This window comes from Somniosus microcephalus, chromosome 17, assembly GCF_052327205.1.
Source record: "Somniosus microcephalus isolate GS21.2 chromosome 17, FLI_Smic_1.0, whole genome shotgun sequence".
Classification (NCBI taxonomy): domain Eukaryota; kingdom Metazoa; phylum Chordata; class Chondrichthyes; order Squaliformes; family Somniosidae; genus Somniosus; species Somniosus microcephalus.
The window spans coordinates 21905671-21921321 of record NC_141003.1 but is presented as its reverse complement, the minus strand read 5'-3'; the positions used below and the strand labels follow the sequence as shown (position 1 = coordinate 21921321).

The 15651-nt window shown below is 39.3% G+C and overlaps 1 protein-coding gene across 3 annotated transcripts in view; it reads right to left on the bottom strand.

Annotated features, from left to right (window-relative positions):
* Positions 1–245: 245 nt before the first annotated feature.
* The window catches only part of LOC147105563 (zinc finger protein AEBP2), a 68082-nt gene continuing 52676 nt past the window's right edge, over positions 246–15651 (bottom strand). Inside the window, exons 7-8 of one of the 3 annotated variants that reach the window (XM_086010038.1) lie at positions 12695–12784; positions 7939–8578 (exon numbers count right to left, since the gene is read on the bottom strand). In XM_086010038.1, coding sequence (XP_085866164.1) covers positions 12733–12784 — 52 coding nt within the window. In that variant the 3' untranslated portion in view covers positions 7939–8578; positions 12695–12732. Of the gene's footprint in view, positions 1326–7938; positions 8579–12694; positions 12785–15651 lie in introns of those variants that run through there. The other 2 variants (XM_086010037.1, XM_086010039.1) reach the window with 2 other exon arrangements.

Below are 15651 nucleotides of genomic sequence, written 5' to 3'. Positions count from 1 at the left end.
GATGCGCACGCGCTGCCTCTCCGGCGCACGCGTTCCACCTGTCAACCCCTTCTTTCAGGGGAACGGAAGTGCCGGTTTCCCGCGCATGTGCAGTGCATGCACGAAACCGGCACTTTCGTTGGGCCTATGCGTGAGTACCCCGTGCGTACTCGCGCGTTGGGACCCGAATTTCTGGGCCTATATGATTTTTCAGTTCAAGTAAGAATCCTTCTATATGTGTAGTGTCACGTTAAATGAATATGATGTCTACTATGGACAGATTTATTTGACAAAATGCAAATATCACATCTTTCAGATTGCCTCAAATAAGGAACACACTGAAATACAGATCAGGAAAAGAAATATTGCACAGAAAAGCAACCAATTCAAACACTGGAATTGGTCCTGATCACATTGCTCAATGTTTTTCAAAATTATTCCATTCACCATCTTTATTTCTGCCCCAGCTAAATATGAAGATGTATCAACATTTAGAGCATAATACATTAAAAAAGAAATTAAACAATTTCGCATTAAAAATCATTATTTATCCATTAAAATTAAGCAACAACTTGTATTTATATAGCGCCTTTAATTTCCCAAAGTGCTTCACAGGAGCGTTATCAAACAAAACTTGACACCAAGCCACAAAAGGACATATTAGGGCAAGTGACTAAAAGCTTGGTCAAAGAGGTAGGTTTTAAAGAAAGTCTTCAAGGAGGAAAGAGAGGTGGAGAGGTTTAGGTAGGGAATTCCAGACTTTAGGGCCCAGGCAGCTGAAGGCACGGCCATCAATGATTAAAATCGAGGATGCGTGAGGCGCCAGAATTGGAGAAGCGCAGCGGGTTGTGGGGCTGGAAAAGATTACAGAGATAGGGAGGGGCAAGGCCATGGAGGAATTTGAACACAAGGATGAGAATTTTAAAATCGAGGCATTGCTTGACCTTTCGTCAGAACTGCATTTTCCAGTTCTGACGAAGGGTCATCGACCTGAAATATTAACTTGGTTTCTCTCTCCACAGATGCTACCTGACCTGCTGAGTATTTCCAGCATTGTCTGTTTTTATTACTAAAATCCAATGTGAGAGGTAAGGCAACAAAATATATTGTTTAATTTAAATAACTCGAGGTTTTGTAGAAGGAAAAACAAAGTTACTTGTATCTTCAGCACTTTTTGCAAAGTGGTAGGTCAATAGTATGACAAACATTACATCTATGAAGCCTGGTATCCTTCATCTCAGCAACAGGAGAGATTGTTCTTAACCTCATGTCGGCAATGTGATGCACTGCTCCAATAAACGTGCCATTTAGGCTGCTGTGGGATCGCACTCCAGGACCCAGCGTACCTGTGAGCAATGCCATGGAAGATCCATTAGTATAATTAAAAGATTGCAAAATTTACTACCAGTTGTTATCAGCATTAACATTACTTTATAGCCCCTTTCTGTCAATGTAAATATTTATCAAGTTCCTCAATTATGAAGCACAATTTAAATATTTATTATATCTTAATAAACTAGTCTGCATTGAGCAGCTATTTTACCAACTCTAGTTGGAGCTGGATGATGTTTCTATATCCATTGTGAACTGTGTTTCTGAGAGGGACTGATCCAGATACAGTCCTCACTCCCATTTTAAGATACTCAAGTTACTAGGTTTCTCCAAATAACCAGAAATCCATTTTTGTATTGGCACAATGTCAACTGAAGCTCAGGGCAAACACACAGCTCCCCTTCACCGAGCAACAATGTTACCATTTTAAACTCGTTGATCTAATGTCCGGCGGGGGGAGCAATAACTTGAGAGATACAGAAAATATTGTGGTGCTTTTAAGAGATTTTTTTTCCAAAAAGATAAATATTTGACCATGCAATTTTGGGGGGAATTTTTCCCAAGGTTATGTAGAATTAAAGGCACCCCAATTGATTTGATTCAGGTGGCTGTTAAAAGATCCCCTGGCACTATTCAAAGAAAAGCAGGGTGTTTTCCCGGTGAACACGAATCCTATTATTATTACCAAAACAGATGAATTGGTCCTTGCTGTTTGTGAGACCTTTCTATGTGGGTAAGTAGTAAATACAGGTCTCTGATCCAACCAATATCTATTCTGACATTCAGTTAGGAGAAAGAACTTGCATTTACACCTTGCATCACTTCATGTCCCAAAGCACTTAAACATCTAATGCAACTCTTTTGCCAGCCACTGTCATGGGCAATTTTAAAATATGTAAAGACCCTACAAACTTCAAATGAAAAGGTATCACAACAATTTATCGACTTGGATCAGAGTGAGATCGAGACAACACTTAAAATGAAAAGAAAAAAAATTACATTTATACTGTGCCTTTCACAACTTCAGGATGTCCCAAAAGCATTTTATAGCCAATGAAGTACTTTTGAAGTGTAGTCACTGTTGTAATGTAGCCATGGCAGCCAACTTACACAAAGGAAGGTCCCACAAACAACAATGAGATAATGACCGGAAAATCAATTTTACTGATGTTGGGTGAGGGATAAATATCGGCCAGGACGCCGGGGAGAACTCCCCTGCTCTTCAAAATAGAGCCATGAGATCTTTTAGAGCCACCCAAGAGGGCAGATGGGGCCTCGGCTTAATGCCTCATCCAAAAGATGGCACTCCCTCTCAGTAATGCACTGGAGTGTCAGCCTAGATTTTGTGCTCAAGACTCTGGAGTGGGACTTGAACCCATGACCTGACTCAGAAGCGAGAGTGATACCAGAGGCCACAGTTTACACCGAGACTCGAAAGAGAAAAAAGAAATAACTTGATTTTTATACTGCCTTATCACATCTCAAAATGTCCAAAATGCACTTCACAACTTATGAATTACTTTTTGAACTAGATAAATGCAACAGCCATTTTTTTTCCACACTGCAAGATCCCACAAACAGCAGCATGACAAATGACCAATTCATCCGTTTTTGGCAGTGTTAGTAATGGGATCAATGCTTGCCAGGGCACCGGGAGATGATCTTGCGTTTCTTTGAATTGTACCATGGGATCTTTAACAGCTATCTGATGTCAACAACAACTTGTATTTATTTAGCATCTTTAACATAGTAAAATGTCCCAAAGCACCTCACAGGAACATTATTGGACAAAATTTGACACCAAGCCACGAGATATTAGGGCAATGACCAAAAGCTTGGTCAGAGGTAGGTTTTAAGAAGCGTCTTAAAGGAGAAGTTGAGAAGTTTAGGGAGGGAATTCCAGAACTAAGGGCCTTGGCAGCTGAAGGCACGGCCACCAATGGTTGAGTGATTATAATCAGGGATGCTCAAGGAGGGCAGAATTAGAGGAGCGCAGGTATCTCGGAGGGTTGTGGGGCTGGAGGAGATTACAGAAATAGGAAGGGGCGAGGCCATGGAGGGATTTGCAAACAAGGATGAGAATTTTAAAATCAAGGCGTTGCTTTACTGGGAGCCAATGGAGGTCAGCAAGCACAGGGGTGTTGGGTGAACGGGACTTGGTGAGAGTTAGGACATGGGCAGCAGAGTTTTGGGTGACCACAAGTTTACGTAGGGTAGAATGTGGGAGGCCGGCCAGGAGTGTGTTGAAATAGTCAAGTCTAGAGCTAACAAAGGCATGGATGAGGGTTTCAACAGCAGATCAGCTAAGGCAGGAGCAGAGTCAAGCGATGCTCCAGAGGTGGAAATAGGCCGTCTTAGTGATGGCGCGGATATGCAGTCGGAAGATCATTTTGGGGTCAAATTTAACACCAAGGTTGCGAAGTCTGGTTCAGCCTCAGACAGATGCCAGGGAGAGGGATGGAGTCGGTGGCTAGGGAATGGAATTTGCAGTGTGGACCAAAGACAATGGCTTTGTTCTTCCCAATGTATAGTTGGAGGAAATCTAGGCATTTTCATTGCCATCGTGAGATAAGCCATACGGATAAGCATGGTTTTTAGCACTTCCTGAAGAGTACAATTAATATCCATCACATTTGCTCCCCACCCTATGTTGCAGGCTGCTGGAACTACTTGTTGCTCTGGCTGCAAGCACTAAATCAGCACAGACCATCATCAAATCTAGGAGCTTCTGTGCAATGGTTCAGTACCACACCAGATGATGCATTTGCCCACTTATCAGTGGACATTAGGTTTCTTTTTAGTATGATCCTTTAAAGAGACAGTCCCATTTGATATTTTCAAAATTAATTATAATTTCTCCAACAACTACGTTTAATACTTCCAACAGATCAAAGGTTGCTGCTCAACTTCACTAAAGGTAAATCCATGCCATTTTTTGGTAGATGCGAGAACAGTTTTGAGCAATGTGTCTGTAGATTTCTCAAATGTAAATTAGACACCGAATCCTGCTTTCAAACAATTCGTTTGACCATTTACTTTCTTTATTATGTGGTTGCAGGATTTAAGGTAAAGTTTTCCCATGAATTTTTGGCCAGTCTCATCCCTATCCTAGCTTATGGCAGCTTATGCAGCAGTTAAAAAGTGGCAACCCTGCTGAGCGGTTAGATCAGTATTTTTAATGATTAGTTGAGCCAAAATTTGTAAGTCACAATGTTGCAGACAATCCAGTTAGCCATAAAGACTGCAATACCTCACCTCTGATGTAACTGGTTAGAACACACTAGGCTCCTTTTTAAGCCCAATAGTCCAGGCTTATCGGATTCAAGAAGCATTTCTGTGGCACTGTCAATGAAACCCATAAATCATTTCAGGGACAGTGCTCTTAAAAGCATCTGCTGTAGATCCAAACCATAGACATTTACTTGGTACAGACTTTGAGTCGTTGCCAATGATGGCACCATAGGAAAAAATGAAAACAAATCTTTTGTAGTTCAGTTGCATTCATGATCCATATTGGATCTACTAGAAATGCAAAAAACAGCTTTTTCATCCAGACCATAAGCAGCAGTTTGGAAACTTCACTGCCACCTTGCAGCATTTGCGGCGGTTTAGTTAATAAAATTTGCTATTAAAAACATTATTTCTGAATAATTTGCAACCTTCGATGACCGATGACGTCCTTATCGTGTAATCTTTGTAATCACTTTACTTTTTCCTTTGGCAATCCCTCGATAATCGAGCAAGATCGTTTCACAGCATTAAAATAAATGAGTTTTAAGATTGGCCTACGTGAGCATTTAGATGACTTTGCAAACCAATCCTAGAGACATATTTTACCACAAAACAGTCACATGAAAGACATCCTAGTTGATGGTGCAGTCACAGCAGACTGACATGCTTTCCTCATGCTGTTTACATCTATGCACACAGATCTACAGTTTGCTGTCTGTGATAAGTTTCCTCCCATGTATGGATATCAATACCATATTCCTTCAGGTGAGATTTCAAACTCTTTTTATCTTTGTCTGGCTGGCTGCCAGTACTTGTGTGTGTGACTCGCAATGTCCTTTAAAGCTATTCAGTTGTAAAAATAATCACTACAAAGCAGCGGCTTCTCAAAGCAATTTATGTAACAATGCCAGCCACACCCACAGAGAAATTTTACAAAAGCAATTTAGCGTGACTAAATTGAATATTGCCATGGATTGACAACATATCACCCAATGGATACAAAATTGGAACCCTTGCAATAAGACACATGCTTTCCCCAGTATTACATACAAGGTCTTGCTGTATAGAAGTGGGCCTCCTTTCTTTTGAAGGCAGAAAAAAAAAGTATGTTTAATAAGGCAACACAAAAAAACACAAGAGGGTGTCTAAATCTTACCTGGTACATTCCAATCAGCTAACCCACAATACATTCCATAAATCATCTTCCTATTTGTTGTTTGGTAGCTTTATTACCAAATGAAACAATGCTTAGATTGGTTCAGAACATGTGGAAAGGCAAGGCCAAGCAAACCAAACCAATTATTTTCTCCAGAGGTGAAACAGAATGATAAACAAAAATAAATTCTAGGCAAATTCTTTGGTTATGATATATCCTTTTATGTATTTAACTAGCTGTACCATTCTCTAACTTACAAGTCGTTGAGCAGGAGAGTAGATTTTCCCAAAATCAGTACAAAATGTGAATCAATGATTTTCCCAGGTAAATTATGAACATATACTCAACTATTAAGCTCCAACAAAATAAGTTAACTTAGTTTATTGCCATTTTAACATTTCAATAAATGATAATTGGTTGCACTACCGACTATTTTAATCACATGAAAACTTGCGTGGCAAAAATATCCAATAAATAAAATATTATGCCACAGGAATTAAATAATTTCTTCTCCTAGCTTGCTGGCATTACTTTCAGTTTACAGACTAGTTGCATTGTTGAAGTAAGCAGTCCTGGCTCCTGATAAACAAACAGCAATAGACTGGCCCAAACAATTTTCACTCTCTCCTCTTCCCTTAGCACCTATTTGGCATTCATCTAGAAAATCCCCTTGGCAGGGTGAAGAATTTAGCATCTTGAGCTAAATGAGCATGTGGTAGCAAATTCAGAGCAAGGAATATATATAATAAAAACAATTGGAATCTGGGAATTTTAGCTGTCACATTCAAAATTTTGCACAACTGCTCTGATTTTTAAAGCTGTTCTCTGCAGTCACAAGAGCTTTATGCTCATTGCTGCAACATTTTTATTTGGTGTTGCGGCAGCTCACAAATCCTTCATCTTCATTAGACATTTTTTTTTAGTTAGCCATTCACTTCTGCAAAGGTGAAAGTCAGTCTGCTGTTGCTTTGAATGTTGGAAGGGCCCTTATTTTGTAATGGCCATGACAAAATGATTAAAAATCTGAATTTAAAAAAAATCTGAGTTGCTTGAAATACTCACTGGGGAACTACTGAACACAGAATTAAGAGTCATATGAAGAGGTTGATAAATTTGTAACTGGTGCATTTAAGGAGAAGCTAGATTAACACACGAGGGAGAGGAATAGAAAGTTATGCTGATATGATTAGATGAAGAGATTGAGGGGGGGGGGGGGGGAGAAGAGAGAAAGAGGGGAGGCTTGTGTGTAGCATAAATATGGACCAGTTGGGCCGAATGGCTGGTTTCTGTGCTGTACATTCTATGTCATTTTACATAAAAGGGTTCCCTTTTCATAGAATAAACTGCATTCCACTGTTTGCATTGCCTAACCTTCATTTATTGGTGTAATTATTTGATTTGTACAATTAAAAAATTATATATATTGCACACAATTACCTATAAACTAAAGACAACAGGAAATACAAAATCTTCCATTTGGTACTTTATTATTTAAAAAAAGTAGCCGAAAAAGCAGTAGCAAGTTGATTTAGACGCAGAACAAAGCAGTGGATACAGATGAAGTGCTTAGGTAAGGATACATTGCATGAAAGGTTTACAACTGTGCGAAACAAGGGTACTGCAGACTTTTTTAAAAAGCCTGCCTCTGTCCAGGAAAACTACTAACCATCTGTACAGTTTAAAGACACAATCCAAGTCATGCTGTTTACATCCTGCACAATACGTTAAGACATTAGCAGTAGTATTGGGCAGATGCAGAACACCGCAAATGCCACTTTATATTTATAATTAGGAAAGGTGCTTTTTTTTGTGGGTTTTTTTTGTTAACAGTTATTCTGGCAGCTCAAGTGAATTACATTATCCTTCAACATTTGTTCTACCATAATATATACATTTCAAAAATTGCTTCCATGCTTCTAAAAGGTAAACCAAAATTGAAATCTACAGTACATTTTAAAGTATAAAAATATATTACAAATCTGCAGAAATATTTACAAGCAATTTACTATTATCTATATGCAACTCTTTACGCCTTCTGAAACTATGTAAGACTAGGATGTTACAGAATAATCTAGAATTTTTCCCATCTTCGTACAAATAAAAATACAGGCTTTTTCCCCCCCATGTGATGTACACATAAACATAAGCATGAAGATTATCAACAATGCAATCACTTGGTTAATCTCGTCTCTAAGATCTTCTATGCAGCAAGCTTTGGTGCATTGAAATAAAACTTTCCAGCCTTTATTCCCCCAAAAGATCGACATCCTAAATTGGCGGCAGAAAGTAATCCATTTTCAATATTGGAGATCAGTTTCATATTAAACACTGAATTCTTGTTTAATGTTCACAATCTTAATTCATCAACTTTTACTGTAAAGGTGTTTGAAAAGAACAGATGATATAGATTAAAGAGAAACCATTATGAGGCTGTTACGCCACATGTAGCAACCGGGAGAAAATATAAAAAAGGTATCCGCACTATGATCAGAAATTAGTTTTTAAATTTTTTTTTAAACCCTTATGAAATTTGAAATCCTGATTTTTAGATTAGAAAGGGGCACAGCCTGAAGCAGCGAGCAAACAAGTCCCAAGGAGGAAGTTTCTCATTGCACTTTCCCCCTTGTTAGATGCCAAACATTCCCTGTAGAGTTTTTTCATTGTACCGTCTCATCTCGAAAAGGTGGAGTGCGAACCCAACTGAAGCTTCAGATCCATTCTCCCAAAGTCTGCTTTTAGTACAAATAATCAGCTAGGACTGGGAGGAAAAAGTGATTCTAATGTGCAATATTCTATCCCAGTCACGGCGACTAAATTTGACACCATTCTGGTTCCTGGATTGGACCTTACCTCCTTTTCAGCCTTTTCTGTGGCATTGTCCTGTGGGGGGGGGGGGGGGGGGGAAATCCACAAAAAGTTATTTAAAAAAACAAAAACTTGCTTCTAAAGTCAGTTGTGATACAGTCTGGAAATATTTTAACAAAACCCAACAACAGTAGCTGAGTGGCTAATTATGATATTTAACCTTTGCCCATGGCATGACTTTGCACCCACTCGATAAAGTTTAATGTGTCCCCATGCCAAATATTTATTATTCTCAACACAATTTTACCAAGGTAAGCTTGTTTCTTTATGCATGGAATGCTTTTCCACAGGGGAGCAGTTGAAGGAGAGATCACTGCATCTTTTAAGGGAAGACTGGATAAACAAGTGAAGCAGTGAAAGGTGCAGGCTATGAGGAGTGTGTGGAGCAGGGCAGGGGATTTAGTTTGGATTGCTCTAGTAAACAGTCAGCACAGACACGGATAGGCTAACTGTCCACCTGTGCTGTAAACTTCTGTGCTTCAATAACAAAGAAATCAATTTAACAATTTATATGCTGGATTTGTTTTATTTATCAGGTTGTCTCCAAACCTTAAAGTATGGAATGAGAAAATAAAATATGCAAAATAATGAGGGAAATAAAAATAAATCCAGAGAGACTTTAAATGCTTACCAATTTTTTTTTTCACAAAACACATCAAAAATGATATGATAAATAAATTACTTGTCTCACTCTTCCTTTCCAACACATACACGTGCATGTACACCTTCTGACTTAAAGGGTGGCACAACTATTCCCATGCAGTTGTCACGCAGTAGTTCTCCTCTCAGGGGACAATTCAAATCCACAGAGCAAGAGAAAGAAAAACTGGCAGCAAGGCCATGTCTAGTACACAACGGAATTACTTCGGCTCTCTTAGAAAGTCACCCCAAATCATCCCAAATGTATATCCAAAATAATGAAGGAACGTAAATTTTCTGAAAACATACAATAAAGGGAATGACAAGCCTCAGATAAAGTGCCACTTTCATTTGGCCTTCAGAAGCCCACCAGTTATTGGCTTGTTTTAGGAAAGGTAAATTCAACTTTCAGCTCTTAAGTGCCTACTTCTCGCACTTGGTTTCTGTTCTAGTCGATTCCTCATGTGCGAGCGTGTCAAGGACCAACACTTTCTTGCTATGACTCCAGGATAACAAGACTTCGTGACTCTGGAAAAACTGCCCAATTGGGGCACAAACTCCACTGCTCTTAAAGTCTCGGTAAAAACATTTTCACTCAATAAAGCAATAAATGCAACATTTTCTTGTTGCACCAGTGAAAACTAGAATATAGCTTTTAAGGGAAAAAAAACTTCAGGCCACTGGTGAGTGTTTTCCCATCCTGAGACATAGCTTCAGAAACAATGAAGGATCGAGGAACTGTGTATTCTGGCTTTGAGCAGGGACTTGGCTTCCAGCACAAGGGCATAAAATAATTCGAGCACAGATCCTTGGGTGCACTTTTTTGGCACTGCAACATTGTGCCAAAGTTGTTTTTAAAAACACATTTCAGAGCACCACCCAGATGAAGTCTTCAGTTCATTTTCAGACCTGGGCACTAAGTAGCATGCTACAGTCTGCTGAAGGAAGATGCTCTAGTTACAGGATAGGTATTTCAGACTTTTCACTCAGCCATGTTTCAGTTCTCAGGTGGGTGATCAAAGAACATAAATTACAATGAAGAATATATTGGATAGAGACAGATTTTGAGGAATTATCAACATTACAATGATAATTAATGGCGTTGAACTGGGATCTGGTATTTCTCTAATCCGTTCCCAGGAGTACTTGTAACCGATTCAGGACTTTGACACAGGGCTGTCCCCATTGATTTAAGAGTAGGAAACAGAAAGAACAATGGTCCATTTTCTGCTGCAGATGGGATTTCCAAATTGTTCAAATTGCATCACGTAGTCCATCCAATTGTCAAATTTGTATCAGCTTGCCCAGTCAGACTAACGGCCTTGAATTAACAAAATGTGCACCTAAAAAACAGAACAGAAACGTCGAACCATGTTGTGCTCTTCTGACCAAGACTGGTCAATCCTCTTCCCAGAGGAACGGAGGTCTGATGAGAATATAAAAAGACCGTTGATTGCTTTCATTTGACCAATTTTAGGTAGAAGGGGCATGATTCCCAGGTCAGGGCCTACTGCTTACCACTAACCCTGGTCAAATTCAAACTAGCTGGAAATAGGTACTGTATCTTTGAGGTTGACAACTGAGAGCTAGTGCCCATGAAAGTTACTGCCTTTAAATGTTCCTTTGGAATGATTGAGTTCAGCACTGATGATTAGAACTACTTGATATCCAATTCTTCTGCAAATATGAAGCAACGGGAGCAAAAGCCCCATGTTCTCCTTTCCGGATGGTACTTCCATCTCAGCAAGCACCTCATCAGCCAGCAGCTCTGATCTGCATACCTTCCAGCTGCCCCGAGAGAAAGCACTACTTTTAACCTGGGAAAAACATAGGAACAGCAGGATGCCATTCAGCCCCTCGAGCCTATTCCGCTATTCAATGAGATCATGGCTGACCTGTATTTGTAACTCCATCCACCTGCCTTGGCTCCATATCCTTTTATACCCTGGTCTAGCAAAAATCTATCGCTCTCAGATTTAAAATGATTAACTGAGATAGCATCTACTGCTTTTTGTGGGAGGGAGTGCCACACATCTACCACCCTTTACATGAAGAAGTGTTTCCTAACTTTTCTCCCGAATGGCCTGGCTCTGATTTTAAGGTAATGTCCTTGTTCTAGACTCCCCCACCAGCAGAAAAAGTTTCTCTTTCTACCCTAACAATTCTTTTCAAAATCCCAAAAACCTCAATCAACTCACTCCTTAGCCTTCTATATTCCAGGGAATACAAGCCTAGTTTATGTAATCTCTCCTCATAATCTAACCCTTGGAACCCTGGCAACATTCTGGTGAATCTGCACTGCACTCCTTCCAAGGCCAACACATCCTTTCTAAAGTGGAGTGCCCAGAATACACAGTACTCCCGATGTAGTCCAACCATAGCTGCAGCAAAACGTCCTCCCCATTATATTCTAGCCCTCTAGTTATAAAGGCTAACATTCCATTAGCCTTTTTGATTATTTTTTGTACCGGACTGCTACATTTTAGTGATCTGTGTACATGGCCCCCTAAATCTTTTTGGGCCTCCGAAGGGGACAGGGACACAGGAGAAGGAAGCCAACAATGGCAAAACTATACTACTTGAAGCTGGGAAGGGGTGAGAGAAAAGAGAACCAGCAACACCAAGATCATAGCGTGTCTCTTTCTGGTGTTTCTAATAAATCAGGATTCTTACTGTCAACAGGAGGAAAAAAAGTGTAGTGCAGAACAAGGCCTTATGTACACAGAGTGAAGATAGATGGATGGCATGGTACAGGTAATGCTTTTCCTCACATCATGAAACAATAACTGTTATTTATACTAAACAGAAGAATGTAAATAACTCAACTTCAAAACTAAATTGTAGGGTCCCCACTGACAGGTTAATGTAAAAAGTTTTTAAAGGCTTAATATTTAAAACTGGGTCCTGGCATTTGTTTCTATTCTTTCAACATTCTCTTTCTTGAACCTCCATCACTAGGAGCCGCATACAGCTTGCACAGAACATTTGGCAGTACATTGTGCAGTAATTTTTAAACTGATCAGATGGGTTGCTTTACAAGTCAGTTAGAGCTAGGAGTTTTGATGTGAAACAACAAAAGCAAAGTCTGAGCACTTTATATATGCAACCCAAACCTCAACATTATTGATGCTTGGGCCTACAGCTCTTCCGTATCTTGATGTAAAATATATTTTAAAAATCAGTTAATATCCCTGAAACCACACTGGTGAAAAGTTATTTCCCTACACGGACATGAATTTATGGGTCCCTTGGCTTGGTGGGGAGAGATCAACAAGGGGAAGATACAAGCAAATGGAAGATATATCACAATTCATCGAAGGCTAGTATGAAGTTGTTTTCAGTGACACATAGGGATAATTGTATTGTGTAAAATGCTTCTACTCTTTAAAGGATCAAGAACAAAACCCCTATGTGTGTAAAAATGTGAGCTGCCTTTGGCGTACACTTGCAACAATGCTAGTAAAATGCAGTTGAGTTTTCTTTTAGCCCTACCTGTGCTGCTTCTTCTAGACTTAAGTGAAGTTTAGTTGTCATGTGTCAACCATGGAGCCATGTTCATAATGTTGTAAGGAGCCAGTCGGCCTGTCAGTACAAGTAAAAACAGCTCAAAGCTGAATTATTCAGAAGAACAGTACACTGCTGCAGTACAACATTATACTATTTGGTGTGCAGTAGTTAAGATCTCATTCCCATTTTTACTCAGTGGCTCTTAAACTAAAGGATGGCAATCAATGTGTGCCATTGCATAGATAAGTCTCAAGAGCACAGTGGTCGACTAAATACAACAAATCTATAACCACCTAAAGACTGCCACATTTTAAAGTTTTATCAGATTTACTCAACTGGAACATATTAATACAAAATCTTGAAAAAACTCAAAAGCATTTTCTATTAAGCACAGAAATGCAGCATTTTAAGTGCGACAACTCCGGATTTCCACTCTTCCCCGACCCTGGGATTTTCAGTCGCAGAAACTATGATTTGGAATACAACAAATCTCCCTGTCCATCACAGGGCTCAAGCATGAAAAAGTTAATAATTAACACCTTGCAACATGTTTATTAAGGGACTTGCCCAGTTCATTATGGGGAACATCCACGTATATGGTAACAGGTTAACGCACAGTACGCTGGAGATAAGCTGCCCAAGGTTGTCATCCATCAGAAGTCTTTCTGTTTTGCAGTGTTCTTCGCATCAACATTGAACCGATCGTGTCATAGATGCAACGGTATCAATCTTTACATTTGACTAAGTGAATACCAACCTTTGGAGCCGGTTTTTAAGCAGAGAAGCAGAACAAAACAGGGGGGAATAAAGGATTTTGAAATTAAATATTAGAAACAGTAAAAGGTGCAACAAGGAAAAAAAGTTAAAATGTAAAGAGAGAATGGGAAACACAGAAGGAATAGGAAGAAACGGGAGGGTAGGACAGGCATCAAGTGCTGAAGGTTTAAACTAAAATGATTATTTGGGTTGTTCAGTGCAATTGTCATCCTCAAAACTGATTAACTTACTACAGTTTCAGCATCACTGAATGGATTTCTGTTATTAACCAGTCAGCATTGGAAAACAGGCACTTCCCAGACTTGTTAGCAGTCTGGTCGATAAACTTAAAAAAAAAAAATTTAAAAAAAAGTCCATCTCCACGCAGTATTGCAAATGGAGTCAAGATCAAGTGTAGTCTTCAGGTGAAATGGGGTTAGAGGTCAGGGGATATTTGGACATGGTGTGCAGCCAAAAATATTTGAAAAGATACAGATAGCTATATAATACACACATTTAGTAAGTCCCCATTTTAAATTCATACACTGTCATTTTTATAAAAATACTTCTCCATTTTAGTTAGATACAGGAAACTTTGTGCTATCCGGCACCGACGGGACCAAGCTGCTGCCGTTCCCTTAGAACTGCCAGACACTCCAGAGTTAATGTTGAAACATACGGAGATTTTCATCTCCGTATGAATCAACAAACCCTGTTGCTTAGCAACAGCCTCTAAACAGTCGGCAAGCGTCTCTGTAGCGTCTCTAGCTGAAGCTGTTGCTTAGCTACAGACCTTACAGAGCTTGACTGTTCAAAAAAAGCAAAGGAACGAAAAGAATAAAAAACGGCTCCTGATTTTTGCCAGTGGCTCGAGCTTGCCGGACGGTTCGCCTCCGGATAACTCAAAAGTTTCCTGTAGTAGAACTCACAACCAATTAGGCTTCCCAAATTGCAGAGTACAGAATTTATTCTGCAGTACAAGCTGAGGAGCTAAGAGCTGCAGAACCACTACTGGTTGGAGAGTGTAATGCAAGCACGACAAGTTTACATAAGCAGTTTCAATTATAAACTGCAAGAACTTACAATAGAAAAATCTGTCACGAACGGGCAACTAGGAGCATAACAGGAAGTAAGGTTTTGCAGACAGAAGTGTGACTGGAGACGAGATTTTTTGCAAGATATACGGATGGTTAGATTTTTTATATAAATAGGTGGATTTTGTCTGGACCAAAAATATGGAATTTTTAAAAGTGTGTTGTCTAAATAATTTAATTTTAAAAATCAGCACTGGCGGTGACCTAATTTCTTACTAAAAAAAACTATCACCTATTTTACTGAAACACGGTTGCTTTTATTCCTACTCAGCCTCACTAAAAAATCATGTAATCTACAGGAGTGGCAGTGACACTGATGAAGCCTTTTAAGAATAAATAGTGATCCACTGTACATTATTTTTTTTAAGCCATGCATAGCGTCTGATGCAGAAAATCACACAATTTTCAAAGTGCAAAAACAGTTTTGCCGCAAGTGTAATTCAGTAAACGGAACAACTGCAACACCTCCAGCTGCATTCTTGTCAACCATCCTGCATACAATGTGGTATTGGGGCAAGTATTTAAAATGGAGGTTTGTATAGGTTTTATTTATAGTGTCAACATTTTGTTTTCCAAAGATTCTGTCGATGACACTAATATTTAAACCTACATTTTGATATCACATAATTCTATGATTACAGATGGTAGGCACAGATCCCCATTCACATCAGTTGGTGGTTTAAGTTTACATGAGTTGGTGGTTTAGTGGTTTAGTTTACTAAGAGTAAGCCTCAAACCAAACAATGTGTGGAACTGCGGCGCTGAAAAGTTACTAATACTGACCTAGCAGAACTCTTTTTCTGAATTACGGTAAGACTAAACTGAACGTTGCCAGAATGAAACAGAAAATACTTTGGACCAGGACCCAAGTAATCAGAGGAAGGTGTATAAATGAGTGTTTTCTTTGCCATGTCTACAGGCTTGATGAGGGATCTGGTTTCTCAGGGAACCACTCGAGCAAAAACATATTAAGTGTCAACGGTCTATTATTACAATCTCCGACTCAGCCAATAGGAATACTTCCAGGATTTTACATCAGTGTATCTCTCATTCTTCCCACTTCCTTTCCTTATTTGTTGGCAAACTTAAGTG